At 44.4% G+C, this 21,659-nt stretch overlaps 1 protein-coding gene across 3 annotated transcripts in view; it reads left to right on the plus strand.

Moving 5' to 3' along the window:
- Positions 1–21,659, plus strand: part of TLE4 (TLE family member 4, transcriptional corepressor) — a 142,893-nt gene that overhangs the window by 114,438 nt on the left and 6,796 nt on the right. For all 3 annotated transcript variants that reach the window (XM_080820800.1, XM_080820801.1, XM_080820802.1), the window contains 8 exons: positions 6,173–6,292; positions 7,281–7,334; positions 8,265–8,417; positions 9,850–9,982; positions 10,268–10,461; positions 10,961–11,037; positions 19,934–20,183; positions 21,062–21,309. In XM_080820800.1, coding sequence (XP_080676926.1) covers positions 6,173–6,292; positions 7,281–7,334; positions 8,265–8,417; positions 9,850–9,982; positions 10,268–10,461; positions 10,961–11,037; positions 19,934–20,183; positions 21,062–21,309 — 1,229 coding nt within the window. The remainder of the gene's footprint in view (positions 1–6,172; positions 6,293–7,280; positions 7,335–8,264; positions 8,418–9,849; positions 9,983–10,267; positions 10,462–10,960; positions 11,038–19,933; positions 20,184–21,061; positions 21,310–21,659) is intronic.

Below are 21,659 nucleotides of genomic sequence, written 5' to 3' on the forward strand. Positions count from 1 at the left end.
GAGGGTTATATACAGATTGTGTTTTTAATGACTTCCTTAATCAAGCAGGTTATTTTTAAAAAGTCTTACTGTAGTGAGCAGTAAACTGACACCAGTGACTAGCTTAGAGCCCTACCATATTCAGGTTTTTCACCATGAGCATGCTATAAATTTTAAGTTAATTTACATAAATTTGCATGTGTTATGAGTCAGTATGTAAGATGTGTACATTTTAGCCAAATGATTTTTGTTTTTTAATTTTTCCCAACTGAGGATTATTTTCTCTATCTCTGCTGGTTATTTTTTTAATAGGTGGGATAGTAAATATTAAAATGTTTTATTAGTTATAAAGAACTAAATGAATAGAAATGAAAACATTCAGTGTAACACTATATAATAAAACCTCAATCAGAAATGCACTGGGTGGAGGCGGGGGGCGCTCCTGGGTGGCTCAGTGGGTTAAAGGCTCTGCCTTCAACTCAGGTCATGATCCCAGGATCCTGGGATCAAGCCCTGCATTGGGCTCTCTGCTCAGCAGGGAGCCGCGCCCCCTCCCCCCCCCCGCCCCGCCTGCCTCTGTGCCTCCTTGTGATCTCTTTCTGTCAAATAAATAAAATCTTTAAAAAAAAAAAAAAGTGCACGGGGTATTGTGCTATGTTTGTTTGGTATATATAGGTTTATTGAGGATATTACTTTTATTTTAGAACTTGTTGAAAGTATTTTGTAACTCTGAAATGCTTTGAGGACTAGTAAACAAATTGGCCCAGTGTGACTCATGATTGTCGGGCTCCTACTGAAGGCCCTTCCGCTTGGCAAGGGGAGTGGGCTGAGTCCCTGCTGATCTCAGGCTGATTTCAGGCAGTATATTGGCCTTTCCGAATTCGAGAGTGTCAACTACATTCATTTCTGTTTTAGTCCTATGTTTTGTTGTTGTCCTGTTGTAGTCCTGTTGTTGTTGTTGTTACAGAGGAAATGATGCTTGAGGACTTTAGTTATGGCATCAGTGAAGGGTCACCAGGCCTCTTGAGCCTGTCTTCTCCATCCTGCTCTCCCCCGCTGCCATTTAACCAGCTCCCTCTGAATTGTCCCTGACCCAAACTAATTCCTGTGCTGAATGAACTGCAGTTTGACCAGCAGTGTAATTTATCTTCTAAACTGGGCTGGTTTTGAGTAAAGTAGGCCTGGACAACAGTTGTAAGGGGAGGGCAAAACCCTAGCCAGATTTTCGTGGTACCTCTTGCCCTGTCCTTATTCCCTTTATCTGTTTGAAAATGGATTTACCCTTTGGTACCAAGTAGATGGGGTGTTGGGAGGCTGTAGCTGATGAACAGACAAAACATAACAAGTGAGTTTTAGAGTTTCTGATCATGGTCGTCCAACCATTCCTTCTGGTTGGAATCTTGCAAGTGGGCAGGGACATATGAACTTATGCGAATGGCGAGCAGAATTAGCTTGATGTGCATTTGAAATCGAATTAGAAAGTCCGATGTGGAGGCGGTATTTATAGTCCTGCCTGCCGTATTGAACCAAAACCTTATTGTGTTGAAAGGAGATGTGTTTTGGTTAATAGCAGCCTATTGAAGCCCTATCATTATGGACCATCTGTGTATCTGTGCTGAGGGGCAGGGCTACACAGATGCCGAGAATAGTCCTTATGTGAGGCTTAAAATAGAAGAGCCACACTAGCTCTGTAGTAAGTGGCGTGCGGCGCAGCCCCAGTGCTGAGTTTCTGTTGCGGAGGGGCTCGGTTATCCGCCCGGGACGGCGCCTTGTACTACTCTATGGAGGTTCTTTCAACTGGTCCTCAAAGCAGCCCCGGGAGGGAGTGGGTGGAGTATTCTTGTCTCAGACTACAGAGACTGAGAGTGAGCAGTATCCCCAAGGCTACACAGCTATTAAGTGGAAAACTCTAGACTCAAATCCAGACAGGCAGTCTGACTCCAGACAGATGCTGTTGCCTGCTAGTAAAATCTGTGCTACCTGTTATTAAAGCTAGCTAATTGTAACAACACTACCTCTTGTTTTCTTTCGGGGGTTAGGGGTGTGTACTTTATAGAACTCTTTGTCATACATGGTCATCTTTGATCTTGGGGTGGCAGAAGAGGAAAGGTGAAAGGGCGGGGCTATCCATTTCAGCTGCTGGAAGTGTCCATTTTCTGTCTGACTTGGTCAGTAACCTTTTGTAAAATCTTAGTTGGGTTTCAGACTAGGACCTAGAATTTTCTCATTTGGAAATGAAATGCGATTTGTAATTTTAGGAGTAACTCTTCTAAAGCTTATCTTTTGCTTTCAAAGCAACTGGGATTTCCATATAGTAATAAGACTTAACAAATTTTTAGTATTTTTCCCCTCATTTGTCCTTGTTTGCCCCCTTTCTTCTCTTTCATTAAACTTATTTTTACTATCCCAGTAATATGAGTGTTTCATTTTTAAAAATGCAGTGCTTTGTAGTAAGCATTCAGATGTAAAGTCTTTGGCCTTGTCTTGATTGTCCCTTGCGTCTGACTGTTAATGGCTCTCCATTCTTAACACATTCGCCTATATATTCACCTGATCCAACTGTAATGAGAAAATATTTCTAAGTTTGTAGATTGATCCAAAGTCATGATGCAACTCCAGTTACATTTCCTGTGTAGTGAGCTAAGGAAATACCTAACCTAGGTAAACTTTTAAAAAAAAATGATAGAGAAATAAAAGTATTTTCTAGTAAAACCAGACATTCTCTTTAAAAATATTTACTTAATTCCTCCTCTTCACATGCTCAGCAAAAATCCAAGTGGCCTTCCAGTGGCAGAATGGTGGACTTACAAGATTCATGACGAGAGCCTGTGCCAAGTCCAATTTGATTCCAGAGCAATTATGTTATTAGAACATTGCTGATTGCCCCAGTGCCCATTGTGTAGCTTAACCTTTAAATGCTAGTGATAATTAACTACTTTATCATTCTACCAGGAAACTCCAACATATGACTCTGTTCTGCAGTAAAATTTCACAAATAAAATACTGCCCACAGAGCCAGAAACAACCAGTTAAGAAAAGTAAAGCTGTGGTACATATGTGTCAATAAATAGGCATAAAGATCTAAGTAAATAAGTGTTACCATTTAATGTTAATTTTTGAGAAAGTATCTTATAATTGTTTAAAAATCAGTTTTTCCTTATTGACAAATTGGAAATAACTTTCAGTAGATTATCCCAGAATCGAAAGGCTCAGATGTTGTTAATCACACACACACAGTTCTTTTCTTCTTTTTGTAAAATAGCAAATGAGTAGGATGAAGTCACATGGAAATAGGTAGAGGAGTGGAGGGGAAGAAGAGACACGACTGGTGCAGCTAATTCCCAGGGGCAGCACTACTCCGATCTTAGTGTAGTGGATGGTTTCTTGTGTAACTTGTTCAGCCAAGTGGTCTTCTGAAAGGGAATTGTATGAATTTTAGGTTAAGATTGAGGAGTGCAAAAGGAATGTTTGTTCATTTATGTTCAGAAACATTTCTGGGCAGTTCTCTGCTGCTCACTGTGCCAGCCACCCCCCCACCTCGCCCCCGGCCCCGCCCGGAGTAACACACAGCCTGTAGTGGGAAGTGGCCTTGTAAACAAATAGCCACATATTGATTGCCAGTGCTCTACTCACGGGGTGAACAAAGTGTTAAGGGAACAAAGAAGAATTGAGTGATTAATTCTGCCTGACAGCATCTGAGCGAGCTTTAAAAGGTGACATTAGAGCTGGTCCTTAAGAATAAGGATTTCAACAAAAAGATACTGAGGGGAAATGGGCATTCTCATAAGCCAGGGAAAAAAAGGCTACAGATACAATGAAAATGCACAGAGCACTGGAAAACAACAGACTCATAGTGCTGAGCTCTAAGGTCAGGGCCCTGGGTTAGGGCGTGGAGAGAAGGACTTTGGAAATGGCCACACACAGAAATGTGTGGACTTTTCCTCCCCTAAGGACAGTGGGAAAACGATTTTGTTGTTGTTGTTGTTGTTATTTTAAAGGAATCGTGAGAAGTGGTCGAATGTCTCTTTGGGAAACATGAACCCTAGAAATGTGGAGGATAGATTGGAGTGGGGGCAGACTAGATAATGGGGTTCTGACATCAAATGTTGTAGGTCGCGGTTCACGGATGGTTTGCAAGCATGACTTCGATGGAATAATGGTCACAAAAATCTGATCATGGCATAAAAGCAAAGCAGATGCATTGAACCAAGTCTTATGCTTGAGGATGAGGATTGGAACTCAACAGAGATACAAGAAGAAGCTGTCTGATTTTAAAAATTGTTTGGCTTCTAATGTTTTGTTTTGGTCTTTGGCCTTACTTAATGATGTCTGTCATCTTTTCTGCTATTAAGCTTAAGGGTGAATGAGTAGGGATGGTTTCAGGATTTGGTGCCTCTGATATAGAAAATTCATTGAGGACTCTGATAGAGAATGGTACAGGAAGGAAGGGTTTAGAGATACCCAGCCCTGTCATTGGTAACCCACTCACTTGTCCTTCCCATCTTCCCCTGACACCAAACCCCCCTACCTCTTTCCTGCTTTTGGAGCTAGTGGTGGAGTTGCCATCACCACAGCTGACCACTAGGGGGTGATGTCTTGGTAGCGGAACTGACCCAGGCATGGCGGGGGGGTGGGGGGGGTGGGGGGGGTGTGTTCATTGGTTTTCCTCTAATAGCCTTCAAAAGTTTAGCCACAAAAGAAAATGGGGCATTAAGGTTCAGTGGAAGTGAAATGGGATATAGAGCCAAAAGTTCTGGATAAAATCGCACTGCCTCCCATAGTTAATTTAAAAGCCCTTGTAAATGTTATGTATCTTCATAAATGTTAATTATTACCATCAGACTTAAGATAAAAGAAAAAAAATGAACAAGGGGTTAGTTTTATGTGAGAAGAATGAAGTTATCAATGAGGAAGAGCTTTATGGAACAGTTTGCTGAATTGGTTTAGATGCAAAGCAGAGAGTCTGGTGGTGATTCTTTGTTCTTCCTAGAACTTGTTTTCTCATCTCCAGGTGTTCTTTCCACTGCCCAGCCAGGGTTAATTTAGCACTCAGAGCTGGGCACTGATGCCCTGCTGAGGGGCTTGGTTTTTCTGGCCTTTTTGACCCGCTTTCCACAGGTCAGCCCTGCTCGTCTCTCACACCTCACCTGTTTGGTCTGTCCTGAACTGAGTCACTACCCAGTTCATAAGGTTGCTTCCAGTTTTCGTTGATGCTTTTCTCACTTCCTCATAAATGATGTTAAGCCTCATACTGTCTACATGTGCCCAGTAGTAATCACCCTGGCTTGAATGGCAGACAGACTCATTTTTTTGTGCTTCAGTGTTTATTTTTGGCGTGTAGGCCTCCTCCAGTTGGGAGCTCTTTGGAAGAGCAGAAATGACAGACACTGCTCGCTCCCGATTGTGATCCCGCAAGGGAGGGACTGTCTTTCCCAATTACCCAGTCCTAATGGGGATTCCAGGGTTTCCAGGGATATAAAGGAGCAGGTTCATGAAAACTGTAGGAGTCAAAAAGGAATAAAGGGAATTTTTGCAGGTGTTTTGTTTTTGTTATGTTTATTTGCCACTCAATCTTCCATGCCCTTTAAAACAAGGGACTTAGCAGAATTCTGTAAATAGAACCTTTGTGTCACAGGATCACCATTTTTTGGTTGCTTAAATTCCCAAAGAGTACCTGTCTTCTTTTTTCCTTTGAAGAATTACTAGTTTTTCTCGAGATACATAACATACTGCGTGTCTCTGGACAGGCTTAAGTTACTGGCTTCCCATCAGCCAGCAAACCTGGGGCTGGAGCGGGGTGGGGCCTGACGCTTCCTTCCATTTTCTTTTCTCTGTGCTTCCTTTCTCACCTCTTCGAAGCGGCTGCACCCGTGTAATCTCTGTCTCCTTGGGGCCAGACCCGGTCTGTCTTCGGAATTTGCTGTTCCTTGCCTTCTTGCCTCCCTCTCTGGGCCCGTCTCCATTTCCTCTTTCCTGTTTGTTCCTTTTTCCCCCTCATGCCCTCTTCCCTGTTTTTTCTTGGTTTTCTGTCTCCACCTCTGGTGCCCTCTTCCTTGTACCTCCTCCCTTCTCTCCTGTCTCCTCCTGACAGTTTTGCAGGTGCGCATTAACAAACAAAAAGGACAGTGCGCCTGAAAATCTCACTGTTCAGTGAATGGTCATTTCTCAACCCTGCTTTCTTTTCTAATTCCAGAGCTCTTCGGTATCCCCGTCCGCCAGTTTCCGAGGTGCCGAGAAGCACAGAAACTCCACAGACTACTCCTCTGATAGCAAAAAGCAGAAAACTGAAGAAAAGGAAATTGCAGCTCGCTATGTAGGTTCCTCTGCCTTTGCTTTGGGGGAAGCCAGTTTACTCCAGCAGCCGTTTTACCCTTTGACTATTACCAACCAAATTGAGAACATAGGAAAAAACATCTACTCGGAGAAAAAAAAATAGCGCTTGCCTTTATAGCTGCGTCTCAGTTGGCTAGTGCAAGTCCTGTGTGTGTGTGCAGGTCTGCGCGCGTGTGGATGTGAGTCGGGACAGAGTGCTTTATCTGGCAGCTAATAGAAGATGTCGTGGGTGTCCCATAATACCATTTCTAGAGATGTATTTGCTTCCCTCTGTGTATTTGAAGGTGGTTGAATTTTCTGTGGTCAACTGGAAATGTTAAGGAAAAACGTAAAATCATAGAAACCCCGTTAAAATGTCTAAAATGAATTCATGCTGAGGAATAAAGCGAGTTTTGTGGAGTATAACTTGCAGAAGCATCCAGATGTGTCCCTAACATGGGTTGAAGCCCATTTTCCTTCAGTGACTAACCCTTCGGGTCACATAGTGTGAAGGGAGCAAGCTGGATGGCACCGGGGTAGCTGCAGGCAAGCCCCTGCTCCCACTTCCTGTGGTGAGGCCCTGCAGGAGTGCAAGGCCTCAAAAAAAAATCAGAAAGTTTGGACTTTTGTGAAAGCTCCCAATTTTAAAATGGTGACTCCATAACCCAGTTTTTCAAACCGAGAGAACAAATCACACCCAGCCATAGGCAGGATTTCGCCCAGACGGGCCAGCTTCCGCGAGATGCTCTGGAGTACCGAGCAAGCCATAAGCTTCAGTTTTCTAAATGGTAAAGCAGAATCCTCATATACCTACCTTGTGACACCATTATGAGGATTAGAGAACATAGTACATTGTAAAGTGTTCGGTGCTGTTGGGTGCAGTTCATTTTTATAAGCTGTGAGGCGTTAGTCTGAACTTACCGGGGTGAATCTGGCCCTCGTGCGTGTGTGCTGGGGGAGGAGGTAATGCTTGTCAATTGTCAATGCAGGACAGCGATGGTGAGAAGAGTGACGACAATTTGGTGGTTGACGTTTCCAACGAGGTACGTTTTCTGGCTCGTTCAACTTCCTGCTCTTAACCCACTGTAACAATGACTAGCTGGAGTCCAGGCAGTCAGTATTCAAAATGTGTGCTTCGTTTCCAAAGGGGACCCACTTTTTATTTACCTGAGAAATTTATGTATTACTGATTTTATGTATTATTGATCCTTTTTTATTGTTATTTTCTATAAAAGTAGAAGTGGTTTTGGTATCACCTTAAATGCACAGCAGACATGTGCTCAGCCTGCAGATCTCATTGACAGGTGACCTGTGGATCTGTAGGGTTCTGATTTTTGTTTTGAGTAAGTACAGCTGACCCTTGAATAATGGAGGTGGGGGAGTGGTCTTTTAGGGGCACCAACCCCCCACGAAGTTGAAAATACACATGTAACCTCCCCCTCCCCTTTTAAAATAAGTGTAGTTGACACACAATGTTACATTGGTTTCAGGTGTACAACAGAGTGACTGAGCAAGTCTGCACACGATGCTGCCACATATAACTTTCGACTCCCCCAAAACTGAACTATTAATAGCCTACGATAGCATCAGTAGTCGATGAACACATATTTTGCGTGTTAACATGTGTTACATACTGTGTTCTTATGGTAAAGACAGCTAGAGGAAAGAAAATGTTATTAGGAAGAGAAAATACAATTTCTAGTACTATAATGTATTTACCAAAAAAATCTGCATATAAGTGGACCCAGGCAGATCCAACTCATGTCATTCAAGGGTCAACTGTGCTATAAATATTTAGTATTTTCTTTGACCTCAATACCAGATATTTTCTTTAGCAGTTTGGTACGTCTTTTATTATCGATCACGGGACATTTTGCACTTCTCCATGCTTTGCGCTAGAAACATCCACACTCAAGACTTCTAGCATTGTGAATGTGCTGTGCTGCGTTAGTACCCTTGATGTTCCTTCATAGGATCCGTCTTCCCCTCGAGGGAGCCCAGCACACTCCCCGAGAGAGAATGGCCTGGACAAGACGCGCCTGCTCAAGAAAGATGCCCCCATCAGTCCAGCCTCTATTGCGTCCTCCAGCAGCACTCCTTCCTCCAAATCCAAAGAACTTAGCCTTGTAAGCTGTCCTTCATCATCTTTCTTAACCTTGCCTGTTTCAAGATGATTGGCTTTGAATATTTTGTAAATTTGGTATTTTTCACATTTTTCTACAGGACTCTTGTTTCCAAATATATGTGTACGTTCAGTATTCAACTTTAAATGACAAAAGTACTTTGGGAACAGAGTGGGTTTACGGACTTAGCGGTGATAGATGTTTGTTTTATGAGTGTTTTTACAAGGACAGGGGTGGGATATGGGGAAATTGAGTGAAACGTGTCTCAGCAAAGATGAAGAAATACACACTGGGCTTACAGAGATGGTTTTATCACCTATGGTTTATGGTAAATTTAGTTTTCAGCTGGGATGTGATTTTGTTGCTAGCTTTGTTTGAATTACCAAGCTGTATATGACTGCGATAATTTTCCCTTCCTATCTAAGAAATAATCTGTCATTTACAAAAGTCTACCTTGACTCACACCACAAATCACTAAAACAAAAATGAAACTGCTTGCAAGTCAGGATAATCTCCCCATACCCTCTTCTTCTTTGGCTCTGTAGTTAATTGCATTTTTGTGTGTGTCTTCCTCTTTCCTTGACACTTATTTCCTTGTAACATAACATTAAAAAAAAAAAAAGACTCAGTTTTCGTATAACCTTCTGAATTCACAAATTCACAGCTGAAGGAAAGAAAGTTCCTCAGTTTGTCTGCAAGTTAAGGGGATGTGTCTGGCACGGGGCTGCGTTAAGTTTTTTTCTGTGGTTCTCTCTTGGCCTTCTGGCCTTCTCGTATTGCCAACTCCTCTGTGCTGGTCTCTGTGACCATCGGGGCATGGATCTGTTCTAAGAGGACCCATTAACCAGGAAGCCTCTTATGACATGAACAGTCCACCCGAAACACAGCTCAAGCATCCTTAAATCAAAGCAGCCAACAAGTGTTTGGTCACAGGACGTCATGATTTGTCAGCCTCTGTCTGACTCAGACCCAGTTTCCTGGAAATCATTGACTGCCCTAAATTCTGCTTCAGTTTGTATCCTCCTGAACGTTGGTTTTGTGGTCTCAGGGAGCTCTTTCTGTTTGTTGGTTTGTTCTTTTTTAATTATGAAAAAAAAGGCCCAACCTCAAGAACTTTTTCCATTCCTTACTCTTTTCCTTTTGACTTGTCTTTTTAAACGTTTAACATCATTGTTAAAACTGTGTTCTGGGGCACCTGGGTGGCTCAGTGGGTTAAAGCCTCTGCCTTCAGCTCAGGTCGTGATCCCGGGGTCCTGGGATCGAGCCCTGCATTGGGCTCTCTGCTCAGCATGGAGCCTGCCTCCTCCTCTCTCTCGGCCTGAGTCTCTCCCTACTTGTGATCTCTCTTTGTCAAATAAATAAATAAAATCTTTAAAAAACAAAACAAAAAAACTGTGTTCTGACTGCCACTATATTCTCTTCCATCTCTTGTTAGAATGAAAAATCTACTACTCCTGTTTCAAAGTCCAATACCCCTACTCCACGAACCGATGCACCCACCCCAGGCAGTAATTCCACTCCCGGATTGAGGCCTGTGCCTGGAAAACCACCAGGAGTCGACCCCTTGGGTTAGTAATAAGAAGGGCTTTCTGTGTATTTATGCTTCATGTTTTTAAAGAAATTCAAGCAATTTAAACAGTGCAGTACCTTAAGAATAGTAATAACCAGCATTGAAAAGCGATAGAGTTATTTTTTTAACCTGAACCAAGTGCCTTAATGATTTTTGAGAATATTACGTTAAGCAAATTTGAGCCCTGGATTCTATTTTTTTAAGGTATATGTTAATGCCTCACTTCCTTATTGTTTCTTGTGTTCTTGGCTTTTCTCTTCTCTCCTTTCATTTTGGTGTGTAGCCTCAAGCCTCAGGACCCCGATGGCAGTCCCTTGTCCATACCCAACCCCGTTCGGGATCGTGCCCCACGCCGGGATGAACGGGGAGCTGACCAGCCCCGGCGCCGCCTACGCGGGGCTACACAACATTTCTCCCCAGATGAGCGCAGCCGCTGCTGCCGCCGCCGCCGCCGCTGCCTACGGGAGATCACCGGTGGTACGTTCCTGGGCCTTCACAAAATCAAGCCATTCCGCGGCTCACAGGATCACCAGACGTTACTTTTGAACATAGTTTATATAATTTGAGGTATTTGTAGAGGAACCCGTCACATCAGTAAATTAAACTACACGCAGCTGTACTGTGAGATCCATTTCCTTTTCTAAGGAGAGGAAATGTCCTTGTTATTTTAGGTTTCCTATAAATTTTAAACCTACAAGAGCAGAGCGAATGATCATGACTGTAGTGAACGCTGTGTTTCCATCATAAGCTTCAAAAATTATATAAGTAATTTTTTTCATGTATATTCCATCCCCAGGTATGTTACCCCTAAAATCATAAACATCCTATCTTTTCATCAGTAGATACTTCTGTAGTGTATCTCTAAAAATCGTATTTGAAGTCTGTGTTCTCCCAAGATCTAGAGAGGTATCGAGTAGGCCGAGATGAGTTAATGTAACTACGTGTGTTTTTGTTGTTTTGCTTGGGAAAACTGTAGGTTGGATTTGATCCACACCATCACATGCGCGTACCAGCCATACCTCCGAACCTGACAGGCATTCCAGGAGGAAAACCGTGAGTACCTCTGAGCCTCATGCTCCCCACCGTGCGCCAGACCCCAGGCCCTTGCCGGCCTTTTCGGCTGAGCACTACTAGGCAGTGTAGGGGAGTTCCTGGAGCTCGATGTGTTTTTTTTTTGTTTTGGTTTGGTTTTTTCCCTTGCAAAGAATTTCCATTTTCTCTTCACACAAGAAAAGAAGTAATGAGGTAGGGTTTTATATTTTCAATTTAAAATCTTGAGCTTCTAATATGGAAATGCAAATTACTGAGACATCTCCAGCAGTCAGGTCTTCTCTACGTCTGTTACTGAATTCTTTTGTTGCCTTGAAGAAAAAACGTCCTGTGTGCAAACCTGGATGCTCAAAATTTGAGCGTGTTGGGAAAAGACGTGCCAAACTTCAAAGGCTGTGAAGACAAAGAAGTGTGGTCTTATGCTCAGTTGTGTTCATAGAAACGGTGGCTTTGCTTATTTGGCTTCTTGTCCCAGGAGCTGGATATTTGGAGCATCTGTATTCACAGCCCCCTTGAGTTATGAAGGCAAAACGCACGCATCAGCTTTTCCAGCCTCTTCTTGCACATTCTAGTCTCTCACCATACCTCATTCCACAGCCTTCCATTTCAGTCCAGCACACCTTTTTATGACTACCTACGCACAGTTCTCCTGCTCTCTGGCTTCATCTTCCCAGACACAAAGACTTGACTATAAAATAACACCACTCTTCCCTTAAAATCCCAGCTTGCTTCCTCTCTCCTCTCTTTGGGAAACATCCCCACAGACCCTCCCTGCCTTACTAGTTCCACGCGTGTGTGTATGCTCCTGGCTGTTTCCGCTGGCATCCTGTCTGTCACCACGCATGCCATCCATATGCTGCTTCCCCGAGCTGGTGATTTCTCCCCAGCCTGTGCTACCCACACTTGACCCTCAGTAGCCAGTAAGTCCCTTCTCCCCGAGGCTTCCTTGGTGGCTTGGCTGCCTCGGGGCATTTGGTCTTACTGGTCCTTTTCCTGTGGCTTATTGTCTCACTTCAAAAGTGTCTGCTAAAGTGTCACTTATTAGAGCATTCTGCCCTACCAGTCCTATCTAAAAGAGCACCCTTCTCTCCCTTCCTCTCCCCATCATTGTTCTTTTCTACTGCCTGCCTTTTTTGTACCTGCCTGTAGCGGTGATCTGCTTCTCCCTGCTTGAATGTAAGTTCGTGAGAGCAGAACAGAACTCTTTGCTGTTCGGTTATAGGAGTAGCTCCAGTGCCTAGAGTGGTACCTGGTACCTGGTGCTCACAGTACATACTTTTTAACTGAGGGGGAGAGGGAGAGAGAGCGCACACAGGTGAGCCAGCCAGTCTCTTTCGTCTCTGATCTGACTGCTTATTTATTTGCTGCTGTACACTCAGGCGCTTAGTTGTCACTGTGTTATTTCCTATATGTGACTTCTTGGTGTAACTTACTTCTGTACAGTTCTGTGCTAAACTTCCCTGTTGCATCGAACACAGTGCTGGCTCCATAGCCAAGTTGCTCAGTAAATATTTGACTGATTAATAAGGGAGGCAAGACAAATTAGACTTTGAGTTCCCTGAGAATCGAAGGTATAAATACCCATTACCATAAAATTCTGTGTACTTGTGTGTGTTCTGCAAATAGTTGTTGACTGACTTAGAAGTCTTGTTGACCAAGAGCTCTGATGTATTTGAAGGTGAAGGTTTGGTCTCTTTCAGGCAGTGATTAAATAACAAGGTCATAGGATTAATCAAATAACTCAAATCCCTGTGAGTTCCACATGAACCTGTGGGGAAGGAGAGGTTTCTTTAGGGAAAGGGTATCATCCCATGTTCAGGTACTGCGTAGTTACCACCTGGTTGACTAGCTGTGGCACCAGGGCTGTGTTATAACCACTAGTGCAGTACTGCCCAGGCCCCTGAAGGGTGAAGAGAGGGGGAAGGGAGCTTAGGTGCCTATAAAGAAGAAAGACGGGGGGAGCCTGGGTGGCTCAGTGGTTTAAGCCTCTGTCTTCGGCTTGGGTCATGATCTCAGGGTCTCAGGATCGAGCCCCACATTGGGCTCTCCACTCAACGGAAGCCTGCTTCCTCCTTTCTCTCCGCCTGCCTCTCTGCCTACTTCTGATTTCTCTCTGTCAAATAAATAAATAAAGTCTTAAAAAAAATACTTAAAAAAAAAAAAAAAGAAGAAAGACGGTCTTGATTTCACTTTGGTCCATCTGAACCACTGTTGAGTTAGAGCTGGTCTGATTTGGGAGGCATTTCTTTGAGCCTTGAGTGGGACTCCCTTTCTTCCCCCAGCATTATCAAATTGTTGAGATCCTTTTGGGAAGGCTGATGGGTTTGAGGATGGTTGCAAATTTTCATTCCTGGAAGTGATAGAGCCACATGTCATGCAGTTGGCACATGACATTAGGAATCCCAAAGAGAGCATGGTGGGGTCAACAAAGTTGAGTTCTGGGATGTGACAGATCAAAGTTTGAATTTTTACTCTGCCAGTTGAGAACTAGAGGACAGTTTCTTAACTTGGGGAGCTTCAGTGGGCTCATCTATAAACCGAGGATGGCACCTGCCTTCACAAGCGCGGCGTAAGGGTAAGGTAAGATAATATGTTACGTGTTCGGGACTGTGTTTGGTATATGGGACTCCTCAGTCAACCGCAGTCTCATTTCTAGTTTAGCTTTGCCCCAGGTCATTATCAGCTTTTCAGGTGCTTATGCAGTTGAACTGAACTGCATTTCTGTAGTGGGCAGAAAGGACCCAAGAAAATTAGATTGGAGTAAATTAGACTCCATGTTCCTGTCATTGGTGTGTCTTTATTAAGAGGACGTCAAGACATGTAAATTCACATTCATTTATGCATAAAGAGATAATATATTTTTATTACCAATTTCCCAGAAGAAGTAATGATAACAGGTGGCTCTTCAGATCTTAAGATACAGAATTGTGAAACTTTGTTCTGTGTTTCGAGAGAAACAACTATTTTTTGTGCTATAACATAAAACGTAATGAGTCACCTAAAGGCTTCCCCTACCGCACACACGAAGTAAACTGCCTTTCTCCAGAAAGACTCAAAGCAGTTGTGCATCTCTGTCCTAATTATTTTTACAGAATGAATTGCTAGATGTTATCAGAAGTTATAATTAAATGCATGTCACCAACTAATGAATAAAGTAGCATTTATTTAATAATTCACATTGGGTCTTCTTGTCTATTCTGGTGAATTAGCAAAAGTTGCACTCAGTTTGTAATTGGAATGACAACATAGTTTAATTTTGACATAAGCCCGAAATGGACCTTCCTCCTCACCTATTACTTAAATGAGACATTTATAAATAGGGTAAAACTATTCAATTAAAACCATAGTACTAATTACATCGTGGGACGTGGCATATGGATGCAGCCATGAGAGAAGAGCACAGGTTTGTTGGTTTTCAGCTGCTCATAATTCAGAAAATTTACCGTGTTGTTCTATTTGTTTTTATAAAGCAGAATTTTTGAAAATAGGAACAATGCTTGAGACACAGTAAGCCCTTAGCAGTATTTGTTGGCTGGCTGATGTACTAGTGGGTTCATATGCCTGATTTTCTAGCATACTTTATAAAGTACAATGGCCAGATCTTTTATTGTGAATTTAAGGTCTAGTCCCATCTCGTGAGGCATTGAAAACTTTGGAGAAGGTGTTGCAAAGTATGAGACAGATGAGTGCAACATTACAGAACTGGACCTTTTAGGGAGGGTAAATGAGGTTGGGGGTGGGAAGGCCAAGGACCTTCTTTAAATACGCCGGGTTTTCATCAAAAGATGATGATTCAGATAAAATAGCATCTTCAGTGCACATGTTTTAAAAAGAGCGATTTGCAGATGCCTTGATCGAGGTGTAGTTCTGTCAGAAAGTCCAAGCTGCTTCTGTTCTCTTTACCGTCTTTCTTAGCCATTCTTAGCTTTTAGTGCTTTCACCTGCCGTGCACACACGTGCTTGTGTGTCTGTTTGTCTGGGTGTGTGTGTTTTGGTGGAAGAGTCCACTGTATTCCCGGTTCCCTGCACCCTACCCCTCCAGCCCTACATCTGTAGTTATGTGCTGGACATCTCAGACATCTTGAGTGTGTATTACCTGCACATCAAAGTCAACATATCATGATGCTTCTTCTCCAGACTAGGTCTTACTCCCACATTGCCCATCAGGAGTATTGTGTCCTGATCCTTGTTTCCTAAGCTCAGAAACTCAATTATTATTGGCTCCTTCCTCACATCTTACTCGTTAAGTCCTGCAGAATTTTATATCCGGTGTTACTTTTACTGTCTTCCTTGACCTAGCCTAGTTCAGGTCCCCCAATACCTTGCATCTAGATTTTTGGAATAATTGTCTCTGTCCTCCTAGCCCACTGTATTCCTTGTGGTCAAATTTATTCTGTCAGTTGTCCAAGTAATATCCTACCTGTCCCCGCTCCAAAAAACCCTTTAGTGAATTCTGTTTGTGGAGTTCTTAGGCTGGCCTTGCGGGCCCTCCCTTTTTACAGCCCTCCCTTTTCTGGCAGATAGACAGCAGTGTGTGTGTGTGTGTGTGTGTGTGTATGTGTGTGTGTGTAGTATAAATGTATATATTCCTGATGCATTTGATCAGACTGTGCTCAGGCCAGCTCCTTCAACCACTTAACCCTGGGGCTGTTATTGAATAAATGAATTCTTTGTATTAAAACCAGCCCAGGAGTTTCCATCATTGCACCCCATCCTTTTAGAGCCCTTGCTCTCTGCTGTTTCTGCCCACCTCCCCCCGAAATTGTTTTTCCATCTTCCTCCCTCATGTGAGAATCCCTCCATTCTGCAGAACCCATCTTTCGTACCATGTCACTATTGAGACATAAGCTTTGTCTTGAACCACCACAGAACTTCCCACTTCTCATATTTCATGTGGTATTGTGGCCACTTCTTTGCTTTTCTCATCACACTTCCTAGATTAGAAGCCGCTAGTGGGCAAGGCCAGTTAGTGCCTTACCTTATTGTGTTCTTAGCATGATGTCTGTATCCATGTGGCTAAGAGCCCTTATCGATCCATTTAATCGGGTAGGAAAAGAGTAGTTCTTCAAGCCTGGGTTTCTGATTTCCAGAAAGTCTGGCTTTCATTACACGTTCCAGTACACTTTGCCAGCTACACGTCAGAGTTAGTTGAGATCTGATAAGATTCTTACTAGAGTTTTATTTTTTCCAGTCTTGAGTATCTTACATGTACTAATAGCAAACAGAAGGCTGCATTACATCCTTAATGCAAGTAGGCTCTTGACGTTCTTGTCAAAGGGGGTTCCAGGAACATAGTAGGTGCTCACAGAGTGGTTGTGGTTGAGTTGAAGAACGTCATATCAAAAACCTCGAAAGAAATCTTGTGTCTGGTTTCTTAACTATTTAAATTCTCAAAGCTCTTTAAAAACCACTTAGTGATACTAGGGAGAAGAGAAGGGATGGCTTTTGAAGTAAATTATCATTAAGAATGCATAACACCATCTAAACGTGGAATAACCTTCCTTCCTCTCCTTTCCTTTAAGATTTAGTCTCATGACCTCTTTAATTGCTAAATCAATTAACATTTTTCTCCATCGTCATCCTTCAGAATCTCAGCCTTTCTCTGAGAGCATTGCTGCCTTATCCTTGCCTGATTGGCCCCTGGTTCTCTCCCCAAGGGACCCCCTCCACCTGTAGCTCTCTGAGGGGGTGCCCCTTCGTTTGTTTCATATCCTTAAATCTTCAGAGCCAGTGATGGGGTGATGAAGGCTGTGTCATCCTCCCCACCCCTCTGCCGCCCCCACCACCAGTCTTTTCTAGAACTGAGCTTCTTTATCTTTTTGTGAAAACTCTGGCTCTTTCAGGCTTGTGTCGTTGGATTCTACCTACCCTTATACCTTGTTGGGGGATTTCCTTTTTATTAAAGACTCGGCACTGGCTTAGGGTCTTCCTCCTTGGAGCCACCTTCATTCCACATGACTCTGGTGTTCACAAGGTCAGTCCCCAGTAACCCTGACTTGGGGCTTGGACCACATCAACTGTAGCTGTCCTTGACTTCAGTTACCTATTTAAAAGGCTCACAAGGAAGATCTCGTCCCCGCCCCTCACTGTGTCACTTCCAGAATCCAGGTGACCCATCCGGCACAGCCTTCTCGGCATCCACCCAGCCAGTGATCTTTTGAATTGCACATCCGTTCCCAGCTGTCGGACTGTCTCCCAGGCACAGACCTCCTGTCTATGCTCCTCTTCCCGTTCTGTCACCTCTAATCCATTCTTCACCCAGCAGCCAGAATGGCACTTTACATCATTAACTGAATCCTGTCCTTCCCTGCCGAGAAGTCCCAGTAACTTCCCATTCCACCCAGGATAACGTGCTTTCCTCATCACGGCCCACCAGGCCTTCTTCCCGCTGCCCTCACTCCCTCTCTCCAGCCTACCCCTCGCCACTGAGTGCACACTAGTGTTCTCACTTGCTTCTGCTTTAGGGACTCTGCGTTGTTCCTCTACCTGGCACATTCCACATTCCTACCCCCCGCCCACCACCACCACCGATGTGTACAGGGCCTGCGTCTTTTCTTCTTGTCTCCTCTCATATGGTACCCCAGACCTGTGGCACGCGCACGCGTGCGTGTGTGTCTTGCCTTCTGATGGGGATCTGAGGTTACTTATTTTTCTGCTTATATATGATACTTGCTTTCCCTTCTAGATGTTGACCCTGGAGGACAGAGACTTTGTTCACCCCTGATTTCCCAGCATCTTTGATAGTACTAGGTTCATAGTAGGCATTCAATAAATAGTTTCTGACTAAATGGATACTAAGCGTTCCGTCTCACTCTGGCCTTCTTATTTGCCATACCCCTCCCCTTCACACCATCTTCTCTTTATATCGAAGCCCCATTGCCTCACTCTGTTAAATCCCACGGTACCAGGCATGTCCACTGTTCATCGCATTGACCTTCTGACATTCTTATATTTATTTATGTGACTATCTCACTAATAAATCTGCCCCGCGACCTACCTGCCGCCTACTCCCACAGGCTGTAAACTCAGGAGAACCAGGGACGCAGGGTTTTTGTTTGTTTTTCTTCTGTTGTAACCCCAGTCCTACAAGTATGGTGCTCGGCACACGGGGATACCCAAGAAATACGTGTTGAATGGTTGAATCTCTTAATACGTTGTCAAGTGATTGACCATCTTCTTCTATCTCTGGACTTGATCGTCTCTCTCAATCGTCTGTGTCTCCGACTGCTCTTGCTGGAGGGTCTTTAGATGTAAGCAGCCCCCATTGTCTGCTCACTGTATGATCTGCTACGGCATTATTGTTCTGCTCCCTTAGCTTCCGCTGTCACTTCTTAGTCAGTAAGCACACGTTGCCTTTCTAACCTAACCTCTCACCTGAGTCACAATACTCTGCTTACTGTTGAACTCTTTGGATTCCCAGCTGCCCTCAAATTAAAGAAGACCAAACCAGTTAGCTCCTTGAGTGTGTAGCTTTCGGTCATGCTTCCCTGTCGCTTCACTAACATGTCCATCTGAGTCACGTGGGTTCTGAGCCTGAGAGCCCTCCTTCACACCTCTCTCCCAGGTCACAGGTTCAGTGTGTCTCCCAAGTCCTACTGATTTGACCGAGGTAATGTCTTCTGTCTCTTGTCTCCCTAGCTTCCGCCTTCTTCCCCGTCAGCAGTCCCGCCTACCACGTTTCTGCTACGGGCTGGGCCTCTGCTTCTCTGTTGTTACCGAGAAGGAAAAAGCCCTCCGCTATCTGGCACCACCTCTTCCACGGCCACATACTGCGTCATCCCTCCTGGGGACAGTCGGGAGGGTGATGAGGTCCTTACTAACGGGTTGAGTTTTGATGAATGTGGCTAGCCTGTAGCTTTTTGCATTAAGGTGCCATAAACTGTTTTGATTCTAAAACTTCCCTGATAGGTCCAAGCTCCGGTCCTTTGTACACCCACAGATGCTTTCCCTTGGTATGTCTTTCCCAAACTTTGTCCTATAAACAGAGCATATTCCAAAGCTTCGTGCCAAAGCAGAATGACGTAATTTCCAAAATGGGCTATTGCCCATGGTAGAAGACAGGCCCAGCTCCCTCTCCCCACCGCCTGCATCACATAGCCTCAACTGATGTGTCCACCCTGACTTCAGCACCTTAAGAATAGAGATCTCTTGAGGGAGATGTTCGAACAGAAGTTGCATTTAGAACCAAATGTTTTCATAAGTGTAGAGTTTTCCTTGGAGACGAACTGGAGTTGGAGCTGATGATAGGCACTTATAGGTGGGCCTTTGGGGTAGTCACACAGGACGCCTTTACAGGTCCTAATTTCATCAGGAATTACTTGAATTAGTGATTGGCAAGTCTGATAGGACTTATTCTGGTGTGTGTGCTGGGGTCATAGCTCTCATTTCACCGTGGGCCTAGAGACTCAACTCCTTAGAGCTTGATCATTTTGACTCAGTTGGTCTCAATTAGTAAATCACTTGATTGGCGTGAATTCATATACAGGCAGAAATAGCATCACAGGCTTCTGGGTCACCCAAAGTAGAAAGCAGAGCAAGTTTGCAGAGTGTCCTGAAGGAGTAGATACTATACTAGATGTTGGCCTGCTTTCTTAATTCTCTGTGAAGTGTAGGTAGCATTCTCTCCCTTTTAAAGATGAGAACTGAGGTTCAGAGAGGCTCAGTGACTACTTAATGCCACACACCAGTTAGTGAAGAGTCGACCTGACATTTGATCGTAGATCTAGCTCTTTGACTCTGAAAATTAGGTTTTCTCTTTTGTACCAGGTAAATTTGACTTACTTGCAAATTTTAAGTAACGCTGAAAATGTTTTCTTTTTCATCTCCTCACACTGATCAGTTAACTAATGTTTTTCACCTTCCCCTCCAATTTTTTCTTCTCCCCACTACACTACCGTAGGGCGTACTCCTTCCACGTCACCGCAGACGGCCAGATGCAGCCTGTCCCTTTCCCCCCCGACGCCCTCATCGGACCCGGAATCCCCCGGCACGCGCGCCAGATCAACACCCTGAACCACGGGGAGGTGGTGTGCGCGGTGACCATCAGCAACCCCACGAGACACGTGTACACGGGCGGCAAGGGCTGCGTCAAGGTCTGGGACATCAGCCACCCCGGCAACAAGAGCCCCGTCTCTCAGCTCGACTGTCTGGTGAGCGAACATGGAGGAACGGGGCTTACACCTTCATTCAGAAAATGGGATGGAATAGTGAGAGCCTTGGTTGGACAGGCAACATGTGGAATTGATTCCAAGGAGGTGGTTGTCTTCGGTGGTTTGTGACCCTTCATGTGGAGAGTGCAACCCGTTCTCCTGTCTGATAAAGGAATATAAGAAAAGTTAAAAGCCCAGGAGGGCTTCTGTGAGAGCGCACCTCTCGGTCTGTCACATGGTGACATTACCAGAGTAACGTCCCGCTTTCTGCGCAGACAATAGACTATTCCCTTGCCTGCGTCTTGGGTGTTTGTCCTTCCATCATTTATAAAACTTCTGCTGGACGTTCTTCCTTAGACCAGCAGTGGAATTTCTGCTGCTCCGCAACGTTAGGTTAGTTTAACATATTTGTTGTATACAACATTCCCAGACCTTCACGAGTTGGGGGGACCTTTTTTCTCACTCCCCCTCCCTTAACACTCCTCGATCAAATTTTGCCTCCAGTTGATGCTGCTTGATCAGCCACTGCTGTCCAGGACTCGTGCGCTCCTGCGTTGGTGTGTGTGTGTGTGTGTGTGTGGTGTGTGCAAATGAGTCAGGCAGCTGGGTGATGTGGTGGTGGTGGGAGTTGGGTCTAGATCTTTGCATTTTCATGCTAATTAAGATTAAATATCTCAGCACTAAATTTGTAGATCAAGTTTAAGTACTTCCCTAATTTCATGTAATTTTCTAGCATTAATCCACTTTATCATTGTCATAAGTAAAAATGGCTCATTAAAACCAGGAGGGAACACAATACTTTTATGGATTTCTGCTCTCATGTTAATGCTGTTTTCCTTTCCTCATGAGTGATCTCTTGATGGTTTTTGTCTCTACAGAACAGGGATAACTACATCCGTTCCTGCCGATTGCTCCCTGACGGTCGCACCCTCATCGTGGGAGGGGAGGCCAGTACTCTGTCCATCTGGGACCTAGCGGCTCCGACCCCACGCATCAAGGCAGAGCTGACGTCCTCGGCCCCTGCATGCTACGCTCTGGCCATCAGCCCCGACTCCAAGGTCTGCTTCTCGTGCTGCAGTGACGGTAACATCGCCGTCTGGGACCTGCACAACCAGACGCTGGTGAGGTGGGTCAGCAAGATCCCTGCCCAGGGCACGCGAGGGAGCCAATTTTACCACTCTGTGCCAAAGAGCTGTGTGTGTCTAAAACAATGAAATAGAATTCTCCTCCTAAAATGTGTTAGGAACAGGCTCATTTGAAAGATGGCTAGAGGGCACCTGGGTGGCTCAGTTGGTTAAGCGACTGCCTGCGGCTTAGGTTATGATCCCAGAGTCCTGGGATTGAGTCCCGCATCTGGCTGCCTGCTCAGCAGGTAGCCTGTTTCTCCCTCTCCTCCCTGCTCCTGCCCGCTCTCACTATCTCTGTCTCACTCTCTTCAATAAGCAAATGACATCTTTAAAAAAAAAAAAAAAAGGC

This window comes from Martes martes (assembly GCF_963455335.1).
Source record: "Martes martes genome assembly, chromosome: 12".
NCBI classification, from domain to species: domain Eukaryota; kingdom Metazoa; phylum Chordata; class Mammalia; order Carnivora; family Mustelidae; genus Martes; species Martes martes.